Raw genomic sequence first — 19,969 nt, 5'->3', positions numbered from 1 at the left:
ACAGAACAGAAGCTCAGCACATATAGACTGGTTTAAAAGTGTTAAAACCCAGTCTAAGATTTGTCCCCCACTCCCACTAAAGAGTGAATGTATGTTGTTTGCTACCAATCTAACACTATGCTGCTCATAGAAAACCACGTAACTTAGATCAATTCTGTCTTGGGCATTTTGAATGTCTGTACTTGGCCCTAATAACTGACAAAAATGTGTTAAATCTGGTGTGGGAAAACATGCAAAGAGAAAGATATAAGAAAGTTACTACCAAAGGATTGCTGATTCTAGAAGAGTACGACTAATAGTAACAGGTTTTGATGGCAATCATTTGAAAATGTAAGCAGAACAGATAATACAATTCAAAATGGTCCTGAATCAAAATTCTGGATTCAAATGTTCCTAGGCTTTGAGATAATTAAGATCCAGATAAAAATTCCATAGCATGGTCTCTTCTCTGTCAGTAATTTTGGGTAGCATACCACCTTCTCATTTTAAATAACCACAAGAAGTTTCAGAAACAGTAACATATATGTACCTCAAATGTGAGCCTGGACACTATAACAAAGAAGAAGAATTGATTAACTGTGGTGAAGGTAAAACTGACTTATTACAGGATAACTCCTTACCTCCTTCCACTACAAATGGGAGGGCCTGACAGAGCCTGAGTCAGTATACATTGACTTCTAGTCTTAAAGTATATCCAAATTTTGCTGTAAGTACTACTCCTTAGCCATGCATGTGTTACTACTATGTTATTCATAGCTGAGAACAGACTCTACACACTCTCCAGTTTCACACATACCCAAGTCTGGCAGATAAACAACATATAAATAAGGTTATTGGAGGATTTGAGTGCTAAGATAACCTGAGAGTGGTGCTGGGGAATGAGCTCAGGACCCCTTGAAACAATGTTTGATGCCTAATTTCCTGGCTTGAACACACATGGAATAGAGACAAGTATGTGGGTCTTGTTCCTCTGTGGGGCATAGATTTGGGCCTTGAAGTTTAGTACAAGAGTTCTACATCCATGCGTTTTGGCTATTAGACTGAAAGCTCATTCTCCAGGTTTCATTTCCCTGTATTTTCCTACTAATGACTTTTATCATATTTTCTGCATGTATGAAAAAAAATTGCAAGACTGCGTTTGCAATCTACAGAGCTAGGACTTAGCTTTATTGAACATTATGGGGACTTGTATGTCAAATGAAGGTTCCAAAGGTTGAAAAATGAAGCTAGGTATATTCAGAATAATTAATGTTCCAGTTTTTAAGGGGCAAGTTATATAACCATTGCCAATACGTGGTGGATTCTCCATCATTAGAATTCTTTAGGTCAGGATGTCTCATGATAGGCCACAACTCAAAAAGCAGTTACGAAATTCATACAGAAATTATTGGATGATATTCCTAGGCTTACCTTGTGCAGGAAATAAGACGAGAATCATAATGCTATCTTGTGGAATTTAAAATCTATGACATGGTAAGTAAGGTTAGGAACTCAGAGAAATTAATTTTCAGTAATGCACAACATACGTCTGCAAAGGACTGCTAATACCTGACCTGGACATAATAGACTAGAATTGTGTTTCATGGCATGTATTGTATATTTAACATGAAGTACGTAAGAAAAACAAAAACGATACAGACAGTTAAAGCTTTTTCAATTAAATTATTTTCCCTCAGACACAAACATGTGTGAATACATTAAAAACACACACAAAAAACAAAATAATGTAATTTTTAACCTGAAATAGAAAAATATAATTAAGAAAGAGAAGTTTTATTAGGGCAATTTCACTTTATTTTTCCATACAGCAAGGTCAACTATAGCAGTAATAATAAAATAAGCATAAAAACAAATTGCAGCCCAGGACAGAGTACATAATTTGGAGCAACTACAAGCAAAAAGTAAGTCTGTGATTACATAATAGTAAAACCAAGCACATCTGTCCTTTCAGCAGATGAAAGTTGCAGGGTTGCAAGTAAGTGCAACGTTATTAATTATTCAATATAAATACTGGAGATGCCAGATAATATAATGGCCTAATCATTTTTTCTTTCCAGCTTTGGCTTATAAAATTACATGGTTTCTTGAGTGCTTTCCATTAAAATGGTAAAATCTGATAGGTTTATTTTTTCACCTGCTAAAAGAACAGGACCACTACAGCAATAAAAAATAATCACATAACAACTACAGCTACGGTGTGCTGTTTGGTTTGCCTGTTCATGATTTAACTCTTTTTGTGAAAGTCAATATTTGTTTTGAAGGTTTTTTTGTGAACAATAAACCACTGAAATTGTCAAACTGGTTTGAATAGTATAATATTCTTAATATAGTTCTTTTTTGATACTTTAAACATGCAGTAGTTTTTGAATAATGTACGGAATATTTGATCCATGATTTCACCTTGATGGTTTGAAGTACCTGCTTTTTAATTTTTTTTTTAAATATATATATATATATATATATATATATATATATATATATATTTTTTTTTTTTTTTTTAATAATGATTTTCAGGCAGATTTGACCCAGTGGAGTTTTTGTCAGTCATGAGATCTTGGAAGGATGGCATATCTTTCCAGCTGAAAAAATCCTGGCAAACTACAAGCTGTCCACATAAAGCAAAGCAACTTTTTGAAGGGGTATGGAGTGCTAACTCTGTGCCACTTTTGCAAGCAATTTTGTTCAGCCTGTCATTTTTATTAGCCTTAACAAAACTCCTTGTAATTATAGACATTTTTATTCAAAATAAGATCTTACTATTATACAGGTTTCTCTCTTTTTTGACTATATACAGAAGTGCAAAAAGTCAACCTTCTCTCTATACGTTCCCACATGCTAAACTGCAGCATAATCAACCCTCAAGAGTTTGCACACGCGCTATAATTCTTGTTACGTAAACTTTGAGTATTTGGATTATCAAAACAAAAAGTCCCTTGATCTATTGATTATGCAGCTTATTTATAACAAGGCCTGATATTCAGGGATTTCAAAAAATATTTAAACAATATTTTAACATTTGAAATGGATACAGTAGAAAATAAATTTTATTCTAATATCTAGGAACTAGATTTTCTTATAATAACTAATTACAAACAAAATAAATCATCAAAATATTACTCAATTGTCTGCCAGGATTGTTGCGATAGCAACAACTTAACTTCTTACTTAGCAATGATTATATAATTATAAGATATCCATATAAAAGATCTTTGTTCTTTTAATGAAAACTAGACAAGAACTAACAATGACTGACATTCTTACATTGTAATATTAAATCAGTAAAATATAAATCATTTAGTTAACAATACGAATACTCATATGACACTACATGTAAATTCAAAACTGAGTATGTTATGAAGAAAAAAACCTACATTTTTATTTATTTTTTTTGTATTTTGAAAAAGTCATCAGTAAAATCTAATAAAACAAAATTCTATAAACTGAAACAGTATTCAACTGGTAATAGAAAATGAAAACAATCTAATAAATGTAAGAAATAAAAACTACATTTTTAACAAGAAAAATAAGTAATATTCTATAATGTAAGTAACTACAATAACATGTGAAGTCACCTATACTTTCTTAACACGATTGAAATTACATTGGTATGGGTTTTAACCCGTAATGTAATAATCTAAGGCTTTAATAGATGTACAGTACAATCAGTAAAATCAACACATCATTCTTATACTAGAAAGCATCTCTCTCAAGCATAAAAACTTGCAGTAAACTTGGAAGTATGGAAAGTTCTAGAACTGAACTCTCACTTCTTCCACTCCACACTATACTACCAGTGACCTGGCCCCCACTTCAGCAGTTTGCTGAACAGAGCAAAAATATCCTTTACTAGCTGCAACATCCAAACCACAAAAAGGAATTCCTTTGGATGAATCCATTCTTAAAAACTTGAATGCACATCTATTTTTTTATTTTATTTTGTAAAGGCTTTCTAAGGCTATAAGCAGTTAATCTGAACCAAAAAAAAAAATCACATATAAAACTCACCCAAGTATTTAACCCACCCAATTTCTACACTAATTAACATCTCCATTTTTTTCATATTTTGGTTTGTCATGCGGCTGATGTCAGTGCTTCTTTCTTCTTGGTTTAGAGTCACCGTTTTGAAGCGTGACTTTGATGAAGCATTTAAGCAAAAGTGAGACCCATCTTTGCAAAGCATTTATAGTCTTTTGACTTTTGACAGAGGCTATAAATAGAAGCAAAATAAGTTCCTCAAACGTTTGTTATTGTGTCTCAGAAATGGCTTTTCCCTTTTGTATATCGTGTTATATGGTATAATATGCATAAATATTACATTACAATGTCTTAAAATAGTTTATATATGTGTATATGTCCAGTATGTGTTAAGTTAATTTGTATCGATAAAATACCTTTCTTGTGCTGTCTACTGTTATGTAAGGTAGAATTGGCCATTTCTGAGACAACTTTGGTTTTGAAACAGAATGGTGCCCTTTGACTGATCAGTACTAACAAAATAAGCAAAAATGTGGCTCTGAAAAATAACACTGCAGAAATAATACTCTAATTTGATGTACAGTCTATGGCACTTCATGAGAATCCTTTACAACATGGTACTTAAAGCCATTGATGTGCTTTAAAATATACACAGTTGTGGTTTTGCTTGGCACATTCATCTCTGTCAGATACCTCTCTTACCACTTCTTACAATCTATTACATTAAAAATATTACTCTTGAACAAAAATTACTGTGCATGCACGCTCTCATCTATAATGGCAATTTTAAATACAAGGTGCACCTTTGTTATTTGTAAACCTTGAAAGAAATAAACTTACTTTAAAAAAATTATATCTTGGTCTACAGACGTACCAATACATAATAGATTTATGGTTACATCATAGTCTGTCTTTTCAAGATGACTTACATGATTATGTAGGAAATAGACTACATATGCATATCTAAATATATATATGCATACTTCTGTGCTAGAAAAGATAGACAATGCTGTAGTTTTAGACAATAAGATCACCTCAGCACAAATATCAATTCAATGTACAAAGTATATAGGCAACAGTGTGCAGTGGATTTCCAAGTTCTTGTTTCTTCTTGTTAACATGCAATGTGTGGATGTCTTACTGCTGAGGGAGTTTCGGTGTGTTTCTTGACGGTATATACATTATGGCTAATGATCTTGTCCTTTCCTCTACCCAAGCACACTGTCCTTTTTCTCTTTAGTATGATCTAGAAAAGGAAAAAGAAAGGAAAGAAATTTAGCATGTTCATTTATTCCCTTTAAGTATCTTACGGGCACAGTCTTGCAGTTTCAGCACAAGGGGAAGCTGTCACCGACATTAAAAGGACTTTTGCACCAGCATAGCGATGAGGCTGGGTACCCCAACAGTTTTCCCAGTCACTCTGCCCTAGTTATGCCAATGGAGTTTTGTATACCAAATATAAACAGTACTATTTCCCAAATAATATCTTCATAACAAAGATATGTCTTATAGACATTATTGCGTAATGATTAAATTATTTACGAAAACAGAAATCCATCATGATTGAACCATATTCCCTGCCTTGCCCTCACCACCCCTATAGCTAGTAAAGCCTCAGGATTAACAGAGTACTAATTAGTTATTGGGGTTTTACTTAGGACCATAGCTTGATACCACTGACATAAATACAGCCAGTAATATTGAGTTTGGTGGCATCAAGAATTTGGGTAACATTTTAAAAACACCTAAAGTCCACATCCTCTTCAATGACAGCAATTGGTAAACACCAATTAATTTCATAAGACATGTGAAACATGCCTAAATACTTTTGGGATTTGGGCTGTATGGGTATGTCTGTTTAATGCTAGGTAGTGCTCAGCAGGGTACATCAGGTTAGGTCTGTGTGTGCTAACTTCAGAACAAGAAACAGCAACAAGCCATGCTGCAACTTGGCAAATTAATTATGCTGAGAAGCAGAGTGCTTAAGTCCCTTCGAAAATGGAATTTGGACTGCAAAGTCATTTACATCCTTATGAAAATTATATCCCTGGCCACAAATGAGAAGAAAATTATTATTCCATTTTAACAAATAAATAACCACACTGTCGGGTTAAATAACGTATTTGGCTATGGTGAAATCATCTCTTTAAGAAAACAACAGAAATAGGAAAGCTGTAGATAATAAAAATGACATGCTAAATTGCAGGAGGCAATGGTCTGTGGGAGGAATAATTAATTATATATATGATTTAGAGAGAATGCAGTGAGGAAATTAATAAGGGGAGGGCATAATTGGAAATAGCTTTTATGCACTCTATAATTAACCTGGGTCTACCACACAGGAGACCTGGGTTCAATTCCCAGACACTTATACAACTACAGCCATGGAGGCACCAAACATCTGGACTCAGTCTGGTCTTTGGATTCTGTCTTAGTGGCCTAAAGGGAGGATGGAAGGTCTGGGCAGACTCTACTCCTCCAAAAATTCCTGCCCAGGCATATGCATTGAAGGTCTGGGTGGCCCTCATGCACACACCATGATCCAGGAGGATCAACAGTTGCCAATTAACCTGGAGAATTCATTATAGGTTCATATTTAGCCAAACAGCATAGAGCGAGTTTTTAAAAAAAATATGACTGGACTATATATGCAGTGATAAACCCTGTTAAGATTTATAAGTAGTATCTGTTCTCTTATTTTGGGCTTAAACATCAACTAATGTCATGAATAAATTTCTTTCTTTGCTGAAGAAAGCTAATAATCAAGCAGATATCCAGAAACACGCATAGCTATGATTTATTTATATGTAGGGTATGACCATAAATGAAAGCAGTTGTGAGGACACAGTAAACAATACGTTATATTCCACTTAAACCTGAAGAGTAGATGTATCTCTGTACTGGAGAAAGAGGTGGAAGTGAAGGCATATATTTCCTTCCAGAAGCTATTAAGTTATTCTATCATAGTTGGATGAGAAATTCTATAAGGCTAAACCAAAACAGAGAGGTCGTATGTCATAAGTGTAAACTAAGATTTCATGATTGAAAATGCAGGAAAAAAATCTCAGAAACAGAGACAAGTGAAACCAACTAAAAGCCTGTCTGCAAGGAAAGAGGCTAAATTATGAGAAGCTGACTGTAGTTCAAGCCCAAACTATGCAAGTGTAAATTGAACTTGCATTCTCCACATGACCTCTCACTTTTCTGTAGCCTATATCGCAAAAATACCTCCCATAACTTACCATAATTTGGCAGTCTCTGCTCCAAGGAATCCAGGGCTCAGTTAGACTAATAATTAAACCCTCATTCTCATTTACAGAATTTTGCAAATTTTGTGATTAAACAGCTTTTTCACAAGAAAGCCTCAGTATAGCCAGTTGCCCTATTTATGGCCCACGGTATATATCAGAGGTAGGCAACCCCCGGCATGGGTACCAGAGTATAGCACTTGAAGGCATTTTGCTTGGCACAAATGCCTCGGGGCGGATGGTGGAGAAGGGGCCAGGGCTGCAGTGTCACAACAAGGACCAGGCCCCTTGTGGCTCCCCCACCATCTGCCCCTGGCATGCCAACTTCTTACAAGTTGAGGTCATAGGTGTTTTTGGTACTCTGCCCAAAAATGCTGCTGACCCCTGGTACATATGAAGTAGTGGAGCCCCTAAAAGAATCCTTTTGTTTTATAGATTCTGGATTTATTTATTTATTTGTAAAAGATTTCACTCCAAACTGGTATGATGTGATCCCCACCCTACTAAGTCTGGAAGGCTCCCAAGTTATTTTTCCCCAACTTATGCTGTCTTTTTAGGGCAGTGGAAGGCATCAAACAAATAAGCCCAAACTAATGGGATGGCAGGATTCTCCACCTGATTCAGCCTGTCAATGGATGCTTAAATTCTGCAGGGAGAAACAGTCTAATTACTGCTGACTCACTGGCATATATGGGGCTTACTGGGTTTCTCTTCCCTGCTCCTGCCAAAATGAGTGAGCAGATGTTGACCCAAAGCTTCCGGAAGCTAACAAAGCACGGCAATTAGAACACACCTGGCACCGTCTCAAAGTCAGACACTTCTAACGAGACAGGCTTACATCTCAAAAAGGTCTTTTGTGTGCTTTAGATTATGAATGCCATTAATTTAAACTTAATCACTGCTGTATCTTTTATGTCCAGTAAGGGGATGATAATAGATACAAAGGAAATGAGTTTGCTATATCGCATGCCTGCTGACAACGGAAAAGAGCTCTGTATCCTCTGTAAGACCACTGGGACACAGGAAGTCTGCAGGCACACTGGTTGCCCAAGGTCACCTATCCTTATACTGTGGACAAAGCCTCTGCCTCAGCATCAAACAGGCAAGCAGAATGGGCATGGCAGCAGGTGCAGAGTTTATGTCCTTGGGGATCTAGACCTCCTCACCCGTGCAAGCACTATGCAGGATTGTCTGTCAGTTTTATAAATCACAGGCTACTAGACTCATATGTTTCTGGAAGGAGGGTAGTTAACCACTGGCCTCTTTGCCGGCAGTGCCAGCAAAAGTGCCCATCAGTACCAAATATATGGCAATACTGCCTCTGAGGTACTGGACTGAAACCACCAACTTACATCACTGATATTTGTCCTGTTTCTGTAATCCGCTATTTAAAAAACAAAAAACCAAAAAAAAACAATTCTACATAAACGCTATGGCCCCCATCACGCAGAAGTTAGTATCAAAGAAACCCATGTCAAAAGAGCTTCTACAACACTTTTAAAAAAAATTTCCTTTAAAAACAATATGTCTCAGTAAAAGACAAATTATGCCTACACACACAGAGTATGAAAACTGTGAAAGCAACACATCAGAAACTTACTGTTTGATGACAAAATGTCTACATCTGTGTAACATATTTGTGGCTAGTCAGATGTTCGGCAGATATTATGGGTATCTATAGGTAAAAAATGTAAACAATGAATAATATGTGCAACACGTCAACCAAGAGAAAACGCATTTTACTATCAAACATTACAGTAGTTCAGAAAAAGCAACAATCAGCTGTGAGGTGGTGGATTTTACATTGTAACTACAGTATACGTTACAGTAAACTGAAGTGCTACAAAAGCCAGTTAAAACTGAAAAAAACATTGTGGTAGGTAGTACTTGACTGATGTATATAAGTATTATTGGTTGTTTAGAAAGTAAGAGGAGTTAAAATCTACAGAAGTTCATGCAGTGCAGTCATTGAAAGGAGCCCTTTTTGTTGGCCTACACAAAGTTCAATGATTTGGGTATTTTACTAAATCGTTTGAAACAAACACCACAGCCAGATTTTGAGGAGTGTTTGCTAAATTAGTCTTTAGGTGCCAAACCAAGATGCCTTGCATCTGTTTTTTCACAGGTGGTACAAATTCACAGATTACCTAGGCCATGTATTCTTGCCACCTGTGAAAACCAGGAAGTAGGTTCTGAGTTGGGCACTGAAAAAACAAAGATTCTCCAAATCAGCAATCCATTTTCACAATGTTGGCCTTTGTAAACAGGACTCATCTACACAGCTCTCTGACCATTAGTCAACAGTGTGTTTTCCATAAGATGAGCTTTAAAAATGAAACTGGCAATATAACAATTACAAAGAGCACAAACAGCAAATCAAGACACAAGTTAGACAGCTCTTTCCTGGAGTCCAATCCTGCAGGCCTTCCAAGGTTTAACATAAATTAAAGTCAATGGGAGTGCACATACACAGGCCTTGCAGGATAGAGACCTTAATGAGGGAAACAAGACTGTTCAAAGTGAACTACAGATGTTAAACGAGCAGTATTAAACCCGCACCGCAACAAGAGGCAGGGAGTCAGACTGAGGCAGAGAACAGATGCACTTATGTCCAGAAAACCAGGTCCAGCACTATGTCATAATCCTGACTTAGATGTTGTAAAGAGCTGTGGAACTTGAAAAGATAATATCCCCTCTCAGTTTATCAGATACATAGTCCCACAGAAGAAAGGAAGGGTGGAGTTTTTTTCCTTAACTAATCACTAAGCAGAATGTTTTAGTGGTGGATCTTTCCAGCCCTTACATCCTTGCTTTACTTTTCATATAATTTTACAGCATTGCCAAATAGCCCAGAAATGTGCTCCAAGCATAATGAAGCTTTTCATACCATTTTTTCTACTGCTGCAGGAGAAGATGTTGCACCCAACTGTGTAGAAGCATCAGGGATAGTGCTGTCAAAACATACCAAGGACCTTCAACACCAGTCAATGAAGATGAAGGGCCAGATCTTAAGACCTTATGCATGCATGCACATTGCACGTGTGGCATTAAATCATTTCAGCATTGCTTAAAAATTATATACATATATTGCCATATATGTATATATTGAGGTTTGGCTGCAATACTTTACTGAAGTGTGTTATGAGGGGTCCAGGGAGAACAGGCATGAAATGGTCAGATTCTACAACAGCAAGTTTCCCCATTATCTATCTGGGTGAATGCATAGCAGCTTAGACATAGAAAAGGCATTTAAGAAATCTATTTTTTTTCTGTGGCTTTAAGAAATCTATTTTTTTTTCTGTGGCTTTGTTTATTCTAGGAATTTTCTGGACGTATGCTGGGTACACAACTCAAATGACTTAAGGTTACTTGAATTGTGAATGAAATTACTCATACTGTTTAGATATTTCTGATTGTTATTTACTTAACTGATACGTACACATAGGTAATTGTTCTTGTAAATGAGGTTTCTGGGACTTTAATTCCTTTTCTGGTCCAAATTTTCAAAAGACTTAGTCCCTCAATTGCAATATTTTTCACTAGAACAAACTGTTATTTGCTCATAAATATTGGAAACTGCACCCAACGGCTGTGGAAACTAAACAGTATTTGGTTAAAATGCCTAATCTTTTTCTGGGACTTTAAGATAGATTGTTATAAATTACTGCACTGATGCAATTCTCAGGCATGATGTTTTTGAGAACCTAGTTACTGTATATACCACCAAAGGATTTATAGTTGGCTTGGCATCAAATATTAATGCACAAAATGCTCAAGGCTGATAGCAAGGCTCTGGGTCTAGCCCTGAAAGATACTAAATACATTCCACCCTATAGGTTGCACTGCAGTAGGTAGCACACAGCACCCTGATGGAAGAGCTTTGGTACTTCACAGGAATGGGCTCAGGATTTCTAAAAACAGCATCCAATTTTACAGGTGCAATTAACTGCAGCTGCAGAATCATAAGAACAGTTGCTTGCAGGTGTATTTTTACTTATGCATCTGGATCTGATTGCACCTGCAGACTTGTTTGGCTTTTATGGTAGGATTTTGAAACCTCCAAGTTGGCATAATGACTGGAGCAGACTTGCATCAAAAGCAGGTACTTTTTAAAGCCAGTCCTTCTATACCGTCATTTAATGACCCCGGCAATCAACTGAAATTGCAAAATAGCATACAGAATTTTGTTGCTGAACAAAAGGAATATATAGGACTCCCACTGAATTCATGTAGAGCCCTAGCTGCCCAGCATTTGGTCCCACATTTTCTGTACAGTGGGTGTGTCCACATGAGATGCTTTGCTGCTCATTAATCTAATGAGCAGTAAAGTGTCACTGTCTACGTGTGTGCAGTAAATTAGGCTAATGCACCATTTGCTAGTTCCAGGAAATATAGGTACTAGATTAATGGCACATTAGCTACTGCACAGTAGCACATGTGTAGACACTCGCCAGGAGCAATTTGCTCCTAGTCAGCTCAGGCAGCAGGGGCACACTGCTACCTGCCTAAGCCCCCATGCAGTGGGGAGCTGTGCTGGCTACAGGGGCAGCTGTCTCCCTGCCACGTGGGGATCGGGACCCAGGAGAGCTGTCCCAGACAGATGGCGATCGCCAGTTGGGATTGCTGTGCGACCCAATCTCCATGTGGCTGGGTTGACCTAATTTCCACATGGCTGGGATGCAGCAGTCCCAGCTGCTAGGACAGCTCTCCTAGCCACGTGGAGACCAGGTCCTGCAGCAATCCTGGCTGCTGATCTCCATGTGGCTGGGATACAGCAGTCTTAGCTGCCAGGACATCTCTTCTGGCCATGTGGGAATTGGGACCAGCCCCTGCACCCCCTGCCACCCATAGCTTGGCACCTGGGGTAGCCTGGGGCTCCTCCTGGTTGCTGAAGTGGGGCAGGGCAGGAGCGGTACTGGAGTTAACTGCTTCCATTTGGAGCAAATGTGCTTCCAACGGGCACACTTTAACTTATGTGCAGGGGTGTAGTTTAATGTGCCTGAATTTTCTGCAAAGAAAATTAAGGGACATTAATTGCACAAGTAGATGCACCCAGTAATAACAGGCAATAATTCTAAAGGCCTAGTACAAACATGTAAAATTCATGTCAGGATACATTTGAATAAAGGAGTTGTGCACTGGTCTCTGGGATGCTTTTAGTCTTTTACATTCTGAAGTATAAGAATAAAAACAAATTTGAGTTTCTGGTAATCTAACTAAGAACAATGTAGATGAAGCATCAGTCGGAAGGGATGGGGGTTAAACACAATTCCTGTTCCTATTTTATACCCAGCTATGGCAATATTCATGGTAGCTGCCTAGAAAATATCTGATTAGGTTTTTAATGGACACTGCATTAGTTAAAGTTTGTCCATGGTAAAACTCATCAGGTCTTTCCCTAATTCACGAATTTGAACAAAGGTTTGCGAGCATGTTCCTGTGTGGCCCAATCACAATGTTTTTGTTTTGCTCTTGGAAGAGCTGAAGAGAGTCAGAACATGTTCAGACTACTAAAATCCTGATCCTGCAATCCCTCTGCACCCAGCTTCCATTGGCTTTGATTGGAATGTGAAAGGAAATGGAGGCTTTGTGTACACAGAAAAAAAAGCTTTCTTGTGTATCGTCTCTGACTTTTTAAATATGCGAGAGCAGAAATAAGCAGCATGGCCTATAAGTTAAGACTGAATCAGAAAATCTCATGTCAGATATTTTTAGCATCAGAAATGGAGCTGCAGCACCATTTGAGCATGGATAAAGGCTTAATAAGCTAGGCTGCAGATCTTAGAGAGAATGTGTAGGCCAACAAGAGGTAAAATCAAAACCCCCATGCTCATTAAAAGCACCAATTTCAAGTTGTTTTTAAGGAACAAAGCTGTAAATTAGCAAACCTGGTTGGCTGTGGCTGTTGCAGCGAAGGGAACACTTGTGGCAGATGTTGTTGCTGCAGACACAGTGGCTGGCGTAGCACCGTGCACCATGGGAACTTTCGGAAGGAAAATCATATAAAGCAAACATACAGAAGAGTGTAGCAGTATGGGAACCATGGCAACATGTGGTAGAATAATTGAGCATGGTATTTATCACAGCAAGAAGCCATGTGACGAGACATCATTGCCAGCGAGTGACATGCAATCACAGTGCAAAAGCAGGACAACATTCCAGGGGCGGGGTGGGGAGGGAAATGAAAGAGAAAAAAGGGGAAAATGCTTGTTACCATCAAATCAAGAAAATCAATACAAACAAGCTTACCCATTTCAATACAAAGTCAAAACAAGAATTTTAAAATGCCCTTACATTTATGACTTACATCTGAATAAAAAGTAAAAAAATCCACCCCAAGTATTTAATACAAGCTACAATTAATCAGTTTAAAGGAAAACATATTGCTTAAATACAATAGTAAGATACAATATGTTACTTAACATAAGATAGTTTCTGAACACTGGAACTCATAGTCCAATCAAAATCCACCAAGCAATTCAGAAAGCTACTATACATAGTAAACAACATCTATGTGTCCGTGTCAATTAAATAAAATGATTGCATTTAATTGACAGGTGTTAGTGCAGGGAGTTGGGGAAGATGGACTGGCACAACAACTATCAGTTAAAACCTAGCAGTGGATTTTGAGGGTCCGTGAGCTGCACCACAGGTTTAAGATAATCAAGAAACAAAGCTGGCACCTACCAACACTTGTAGCGGGTGTCATGCACAATATTGAGCCTGCCCATCATGCATTGCAACAGGAAGGTGGATTTGAAAAGGGAAAAGAATTAAAACAACCCATCACACGTGTAATTAGCAAATTTCATTGAACAAAGAAGAAAAGTTGTTATTATGGGAACAGTGGCATGTAACTGTCAGCACAATCAAATCATACGATAGCACAGTGATCAATTAGAACTAGTCTTAAGTGAGGGGAAGAAAGCTAAGTGAACTGTGTGCTGGTATAGTTAGCTTGCCTTTACTTTTCTCTAGCATTATTTGTCTTTTTACTATTATTAGGAAAGCTTTCCTTAGACTTATTTTAAAATTCTGATTTATGTGACTGATTTATTTTTCCTTTCTGCAAAAGAACTTTTTTTTAGCTATATGTGTATTTTCAGAGTAAAGGAAGTACTTTAATGTATTGTCTCCATACAATAAATTCATTTTCAGAAATTCAGGATGATCCTAGCACTGCAGTTATATTGGGATATACAGGATAGTTAAGAACAAAAGGGAGGAATTAGTTTAGCCCTTGCTCTCTGATCTGCATCCAGAAGGGGTCCTCAGCACACAGTTTGCCCTGAGTTTGCTCTAAGAGTCAGTGAGCATATTAAAGGAGAAAGTGGAGACTGCAGTGTGAAAATGGGACCAGACGCAAAGGACCCTTAGTTCTTCTCTGAGTCTGGCCATAATGTAATATAGCCGGAGGGTGTGTTCTTGTTTTTTTTCCCAAGGGTCTCAGGAGTACTTGTGGCCCAAGGAAGTAGTTCGCCAGTGGCCATAGTGGCACTCGTGCCTTTAACCCCTGAAGACCCACCAGGTTCCTGGCAGGCCAATTCTTTGATGGTGGGGGAGGGAAGGATTTCTTGGGTAAATTTGGATCCTTTGGGATATTTCTCCCCATGACCATGTTAGGTGGATTTTTCTGTGAGGAGAGGTGATCTGACTGTTCACGGCTAGTTCTGGGTCTTTAATACCACCAATCCCTGTTGCTCCTAGGTGTTTTGGTATTGCCTAAGTGTCAGGACAAGTAGAGATTTTGTGACCAGCATTTATATATTGTGGGGTGAACTGAAAATGAAGTGCTGACTTTCAACTCAGATTTTTGGCAGGTTTGTTTACTTATTGTGAAATTTAAAAAGAGTATAACAACTATAGACCTTCCATAAAGTCCCCAGAAAAATGTGAGGCTGCCTGATTGCCATTATTTCTTCCTGTAGGATACACTTTAACTGCCTGTAATTTGTTGGAAGGATGAACCCTTTGGCTGAGATAGAATGTCAGCAGTACTTAGATGACTAGCCTGTCACTCTCCTTAATACAAATAAGAATACTAGGGATCAAATCAGATGAAATCTTCAAAGAGAACACAGTGCCAATAGGAGTACTTCATTTTTAGGCGCGCACAGTTTCCAGTCTGCAAATTTCAGTAACTGGGCAATCCCACTTATTTACTTAGCAAAATGCTTTTGTTCCACATTGTGAATTTTGTACTTGCCAATCTTTTGTTTCCTAAAGGAAGATTTTAAAATTAAACTTTAGTTTATAAAGTCATTTTTTTCATATTTCATCACATCAATGTTTTTAAAAAGACTTTCTCCTTTATTTTTTCATGACTAGCCTTATTTACAGTCAGATACATTTAGATACAATTTAGATAAATTTTATCTAAATTAATTTAAATAAATGTTATTGTTACCCTGATATGAATAAAAATAAATGAATCATGAAGTGTTGAACAGAGAGCTCATAATGGAGGTAGACACAGAAATTCTCTGAAAGACAGAGTCAGTGGGAGCTACTGCTATGCTGTTTCCTTGATGCAATATGGCAATAACAAAGAGAAACTGTTGTGTTTGAATAGCATGGCATGTTATTTTCTTAGCTCTTGTTAAGTGGTATACAGAATTGTATGTCATGTTACAGTGATTTTCACAATCCCAAATGCCATTAGTGGGAAAAAAAATCAGTAATTTATGCTAGGCAGGACATGAAAGTTATTGCCTTTCGCTATAAGAAGACATGTTTAAAGCTGTGGGGAAAAATGGAATAATTAATTCTGCTATGTAACAAAACAGAATGAAAATATTCATGAAGGATGGTTTAAAGGAAGGATATTTAATATTATGGCCACATCCTTCTTGTGTCATCACCTGTTAATTGCCACTGAAGACAGTGGGACTAGTTGTGAGAATACATGCATACATGGAGCAAAAATTGGCCCCAAAGTACAAACTATCGGCTAACCAGTGTGACAGTGCTCTGAGTTACAGCCATACAACCTCAATGATGTCACTGAGATGGCAGAGATGTGGCTAGAGCACACTGTGCCCTCATACAGCTTCCCTATTTATTATGTTTTTACATAGTTTATTGTACCTACATGCCAAAATGACAGCTAGGTTTTTGTAATGACTCTGTGAAATATCAAGATTGAGTTAGCTTAAATTTTAGTTTTGCGTCATCTCCATTAACATTATAACCAGTACACACAGTTTGAAAGGGAATTGCAGCAAATGAACAGAAGGCAGCAATGAAAATACTAGCTATGGTGCAATAACTTGTGAATATGAATACATAATGCTGTAGGACCCTCTTACCAATAATAAATAATCATTTCTCTATGTCCTTAATATTCATTTTGACTTCAAGTGCTTTAATTCACTAATAAGACTGTCCAAACAGTGAACTTCCTTATTCAGACATTCCTTAGCCTTTCAGCATTTGATTTAAAGCATGTGCTATTTTAATTGATTGTAATTTCATAACAAAATTAATTCCATTGCAGAATATGGTAATTTTGATGAATACTATGTTTGCACTGGAATGTTAAACAGCTCCTTGTCCTCAACATTTATATATCTACTAGTCTTGCTGTGCTATTTCACCCAGTTTATTTATTCAATTAAATCCACAAAGCACTACAGCGACCAGGTTATCAATAGATAACATGAGTGAGTGCTTCAATCTGAGGGCCTTGTTTTACATTACTCTGTGAGCTGCTCAAATGTTGATCAGTGCTAATGCTAGCTTGAGTTTGGAGCAGTCAGCACGTTCAGACCAGCAAGGGCCTGGAGGACTGAAAGGAAAGAATCCTTGCCCCCCCACCCAAACCAGACTCCCTGATGTCCCTGCTGCCCCAGGGGGTACCCTGTCCCTCCCTTGTCCCAGGGCCCCCCCTTCTGCCCTCCTCCCTCACTTATCCCTGTCCCAGGGATACAGGCAGGTAAGGGCTGACCTGCCTTCCTGGTGCCCACAACCACCTGAGCCTGGACCAGAGTGCACTGAGCCTGGGCCAGAGAGCAGCAGCAGCGGTGGTGGCGGGAGCAGTGGCTGGGCAGGCAGGTTAATACTTCCTTGCCTGCACCTCTGGGACAGACAATGCAGGCAGCCAGAAGTAAGTGGGGGGCTGGGGGTATGGGGGTTAGTGAGCAGGGCTCTGGGGTGCTGGGGGGTGGGGTAGTAGGCCTGATCTGGGCCGGGGGGAGGGTGGGGGGTGGTGTTCACACTAACATGAAGGCTAGAGTGACCACATATTAATGTGACGTGAGTTGGGTAACACGGATCAGAGAGAAACATAGGATGAAGTGGCATAACTCTAAATTGCCTAAGGAGTGCATAAAACTAGCATCAGGTGTTAATGTGTGGACAATCCAGGGGTTAAGTGCTCTAGGAGTCACCTAAAATTAACATGCAACAAGGCCCTGAATAAACCATTTGATCCTTTTCCCACTGATGTTTTGTGCAGGAGTAAAAATGGTCCCCAAAGCACTTTCTCCTACTGAGGAAAGTGCAACATTTTCAAGGTGTTTAGATGTCTAATGAAGCTCATGGACACTTGTGGGATTTCACTGGAAGTTATATGGCTGAGCACTTCTGAAAACCTGCTGGGTATCTATCTGCATCTTTAGATACCTAAATACCTTTTCAAATCTGAATTTTTCTTCAATCAGGGTCCTAAATTAACACTTTATATACTGAATTAAGATCATGTTCACATGTCTAACTGAACTCCTAATTGAAATGATAAGAAGATACCCCTTTAAGCACAAAGGCAAGATCTACAAAATGATTTGGGTCTCCCAATGCTCAGTGTAGCAATATCTAAATTTTAGATGCTTGGTCACCATTGAAAAGTCCACAGTCCCAGTCAATGTATGTGGAGAGCTAGATGCTTAAGAAATGGATCAACTAAGTCAATAGGCAATACTGAGGATAGGGTAAATCTTATACTCTGCCTAGCTTTGGTACTCAGGTACTCTTATCCTCAGGCCTACAGAAAGGTAGACTTGACTGCTCTCCAGCATTTATATGTTTTTGTCATTTCTTTTAGGCAGTAAATGTAATTTTTCTCCCCTATAACAGGACTGAAGGAGAAGGAAGGTCCTTGTTTATTCGGTGATTAAAGTATTCACACTGGATGGGGGGAGGGGGGAGGAGCGGGTCCAACTTCAACTCTTAACTTCTAATGAAAAAAATCAAATCAAGCTATCTGCCACACTAAACTATAAGCTATTTTGGGTTTTGGGTAGGGGCACTAAATCCCCTTCACTGATGCTATTCCACTTTACATAGTATAACCAGAGATTCAATAGAGAGGTAATTAGTAGGGCTATGCGAAGCTTTGGGTGCTGATTTGATTCAGAGGAGATTTGGCCCAATTTGGCAGCTGAATCTCCAAATCCAAATCAAATCGGGAGACCGAATAAAAGGTGCGAATCAATTCGAAGCTCTCTGAATTGATTTGGAAAAGATTCAGAGAGCTTCGGAGATTCAAGCAGTCTCCACTGGCTGCTGCAGGGAGCTGGACCTGGACTCCATAATGGTAAGTGGAAGTAGGGGAAAGGGGGGCTGGAGGAAGGGGAGGGGACCATGGGGACCCCTTCCAGGCCCCATCCCCTGCCTGCCTCCGCAGCCCCACTGAGTGCCCTCTGACCCCTGCCCGCTGTCCCAGCCCCCCACCATGGCTGCCCCGCCCAGCCCCAGTTCCTGGGTCTTTAAAAAAAGTCCCACACTCACCAGCTGTTGCCAGGCAGGGAGACAATCCCCACTGTCCCACATTGCATGGGGGGGGTTCTGCCACAAGCCCCCATTCCCTGCCCACTCTCCCAGCCTCCCCCATGGCTGCCCTGTCTAGCCCCAGCTCCTGGCTCTTAAAAAAAAAAAAGCCCCGCACTCACTGGCTGCTGCAGTGGCCTCAGAGCTTCTGGAGGCTTATAGCAGAGCCCCCCCCATGCAACATGGGGCAGTGGGGGGCAGCCAGGACCGTCCTCCCCACCTGGTAAGAACCAGTGAGTTTGGAGCTTTTTTTTTTTTTAAGAGCCAAGAGCTGGGGTCCGGTGGGGCAGCCATGGCAGGGGCTGGAAGAATGGGCAGGCCCCCCACATGGTGTGGGGCAGCAGGGGGAAGTGAGGATCACCCCCTGCCTGGCAGCACCTGTTGAGTGGGGGCTTTCTGTTTTTTTTTAAGAGCTGGGAGAATGGGCCAGGAGAGAGGGCAGGGGATGGGGCTCATTACAGAGGCCCCCACACAGCATGGGGCAGCGGGGCACAGTGCAGATCACACCCCTGCCTGGCAGCAGTCGATGAGTGCCGGGCTTCTTTTTTCCAAGAGCTGGGAGCTGGGGCTGGGCAGGGCAGCCACTGACAGGTCTGGGAGAGTGGGCAGGGGATAGGGCCGATTCAGAGGTGGCCAATCTCCAAATCAGATTCGGCTGATTTGATACGGAACAGCGATTTGAATCACCAAATCAAATCACTGTCCCCCGAATTGGCCAAATCTGAAGCGAATACTAGCTGCTTTGCACAGGCCTCGTAATTTGCCATATTATTCTGAAGTCAGACCTGGATTCCTGTCTCTGTTCTAACAAATGATTACTTATGTTATATTAAGCAGTTGCTGGATAAACGAATTAGTAGCAGTAATTACTTAGATTTAGATGGTTATTGGGGTCCATTCTCTCAGCTGAGGGCTGTAACCATTAGACTAGAGAGTTATATTTACTGTCACACTCTCTTTGCGTCTATCCCAATAGTTCT

General features: G+C 39.3%; 1 protein-coding gene across 16 annotated transcripts in view; it reads right to left on the bottom strand.

Annotated features, from left to right (window-relative positions):
* Positions 1–1,637: 1,637 nt before the first annotated feature.
* Positions 1,638–19,969, bottom strand: part of MBNL1 (muscleblind like splicing regulator 1) — a 210,398-nt gene continuing 192,066 nt past the window's right edge. For 10 of the 16 annotated variants that reach the window (XM_059731046.1, XM_014602824.3, XM_006268574.4 and 7 more), the window contains 4 exons: positions 13,911–13,946; positions 13,112–13,206; positions 8,824–8,898; positions 1,772–5,221 (listed from right to left, as the gene is read on the bottom strand). In XM_059731046.1, coding sequence (XP_059587029.1) covers positions 8,842–8,898; positions 13,112–13,206; positions 13,911–13,946 — 188 coding nt within the window. In that variant the 3' untranslated portion in view covers positions 1,772–5,221; positions 8,824–8,841. Of the gene's footprint in view, positions 5,222–8,823; positions 8,899–13,111; positions 13,207–13,910; positions 13,947–19,969 lie in introns of all 16 variants that reach the window. The other 6 variants (XM_014602813.3, XM_014602816.3, XM_014602821.3 and 3 more) reach the window with 3 other exon arrangements.

This window comes from Alligator mississippiensis, chromosome 7 (genome assembly GCF_030867095.1).
Source record: "Alligator mississippiensis isolate rAllMis1 chromosome 7, rAllMis1, whole genome shotgun sequence".
Classification (NCBI taxonomy): domain Eukaryota; kingdom Metazoa; phylum Chordata; order Crocodylia; family Alligatoridae; genus Alligator; species Alligator mississippiensis.
Note: the sequence above shows the minus strand (reverse complement) of the source record. Positions and strands in the feature narration are given on the sequence as shown.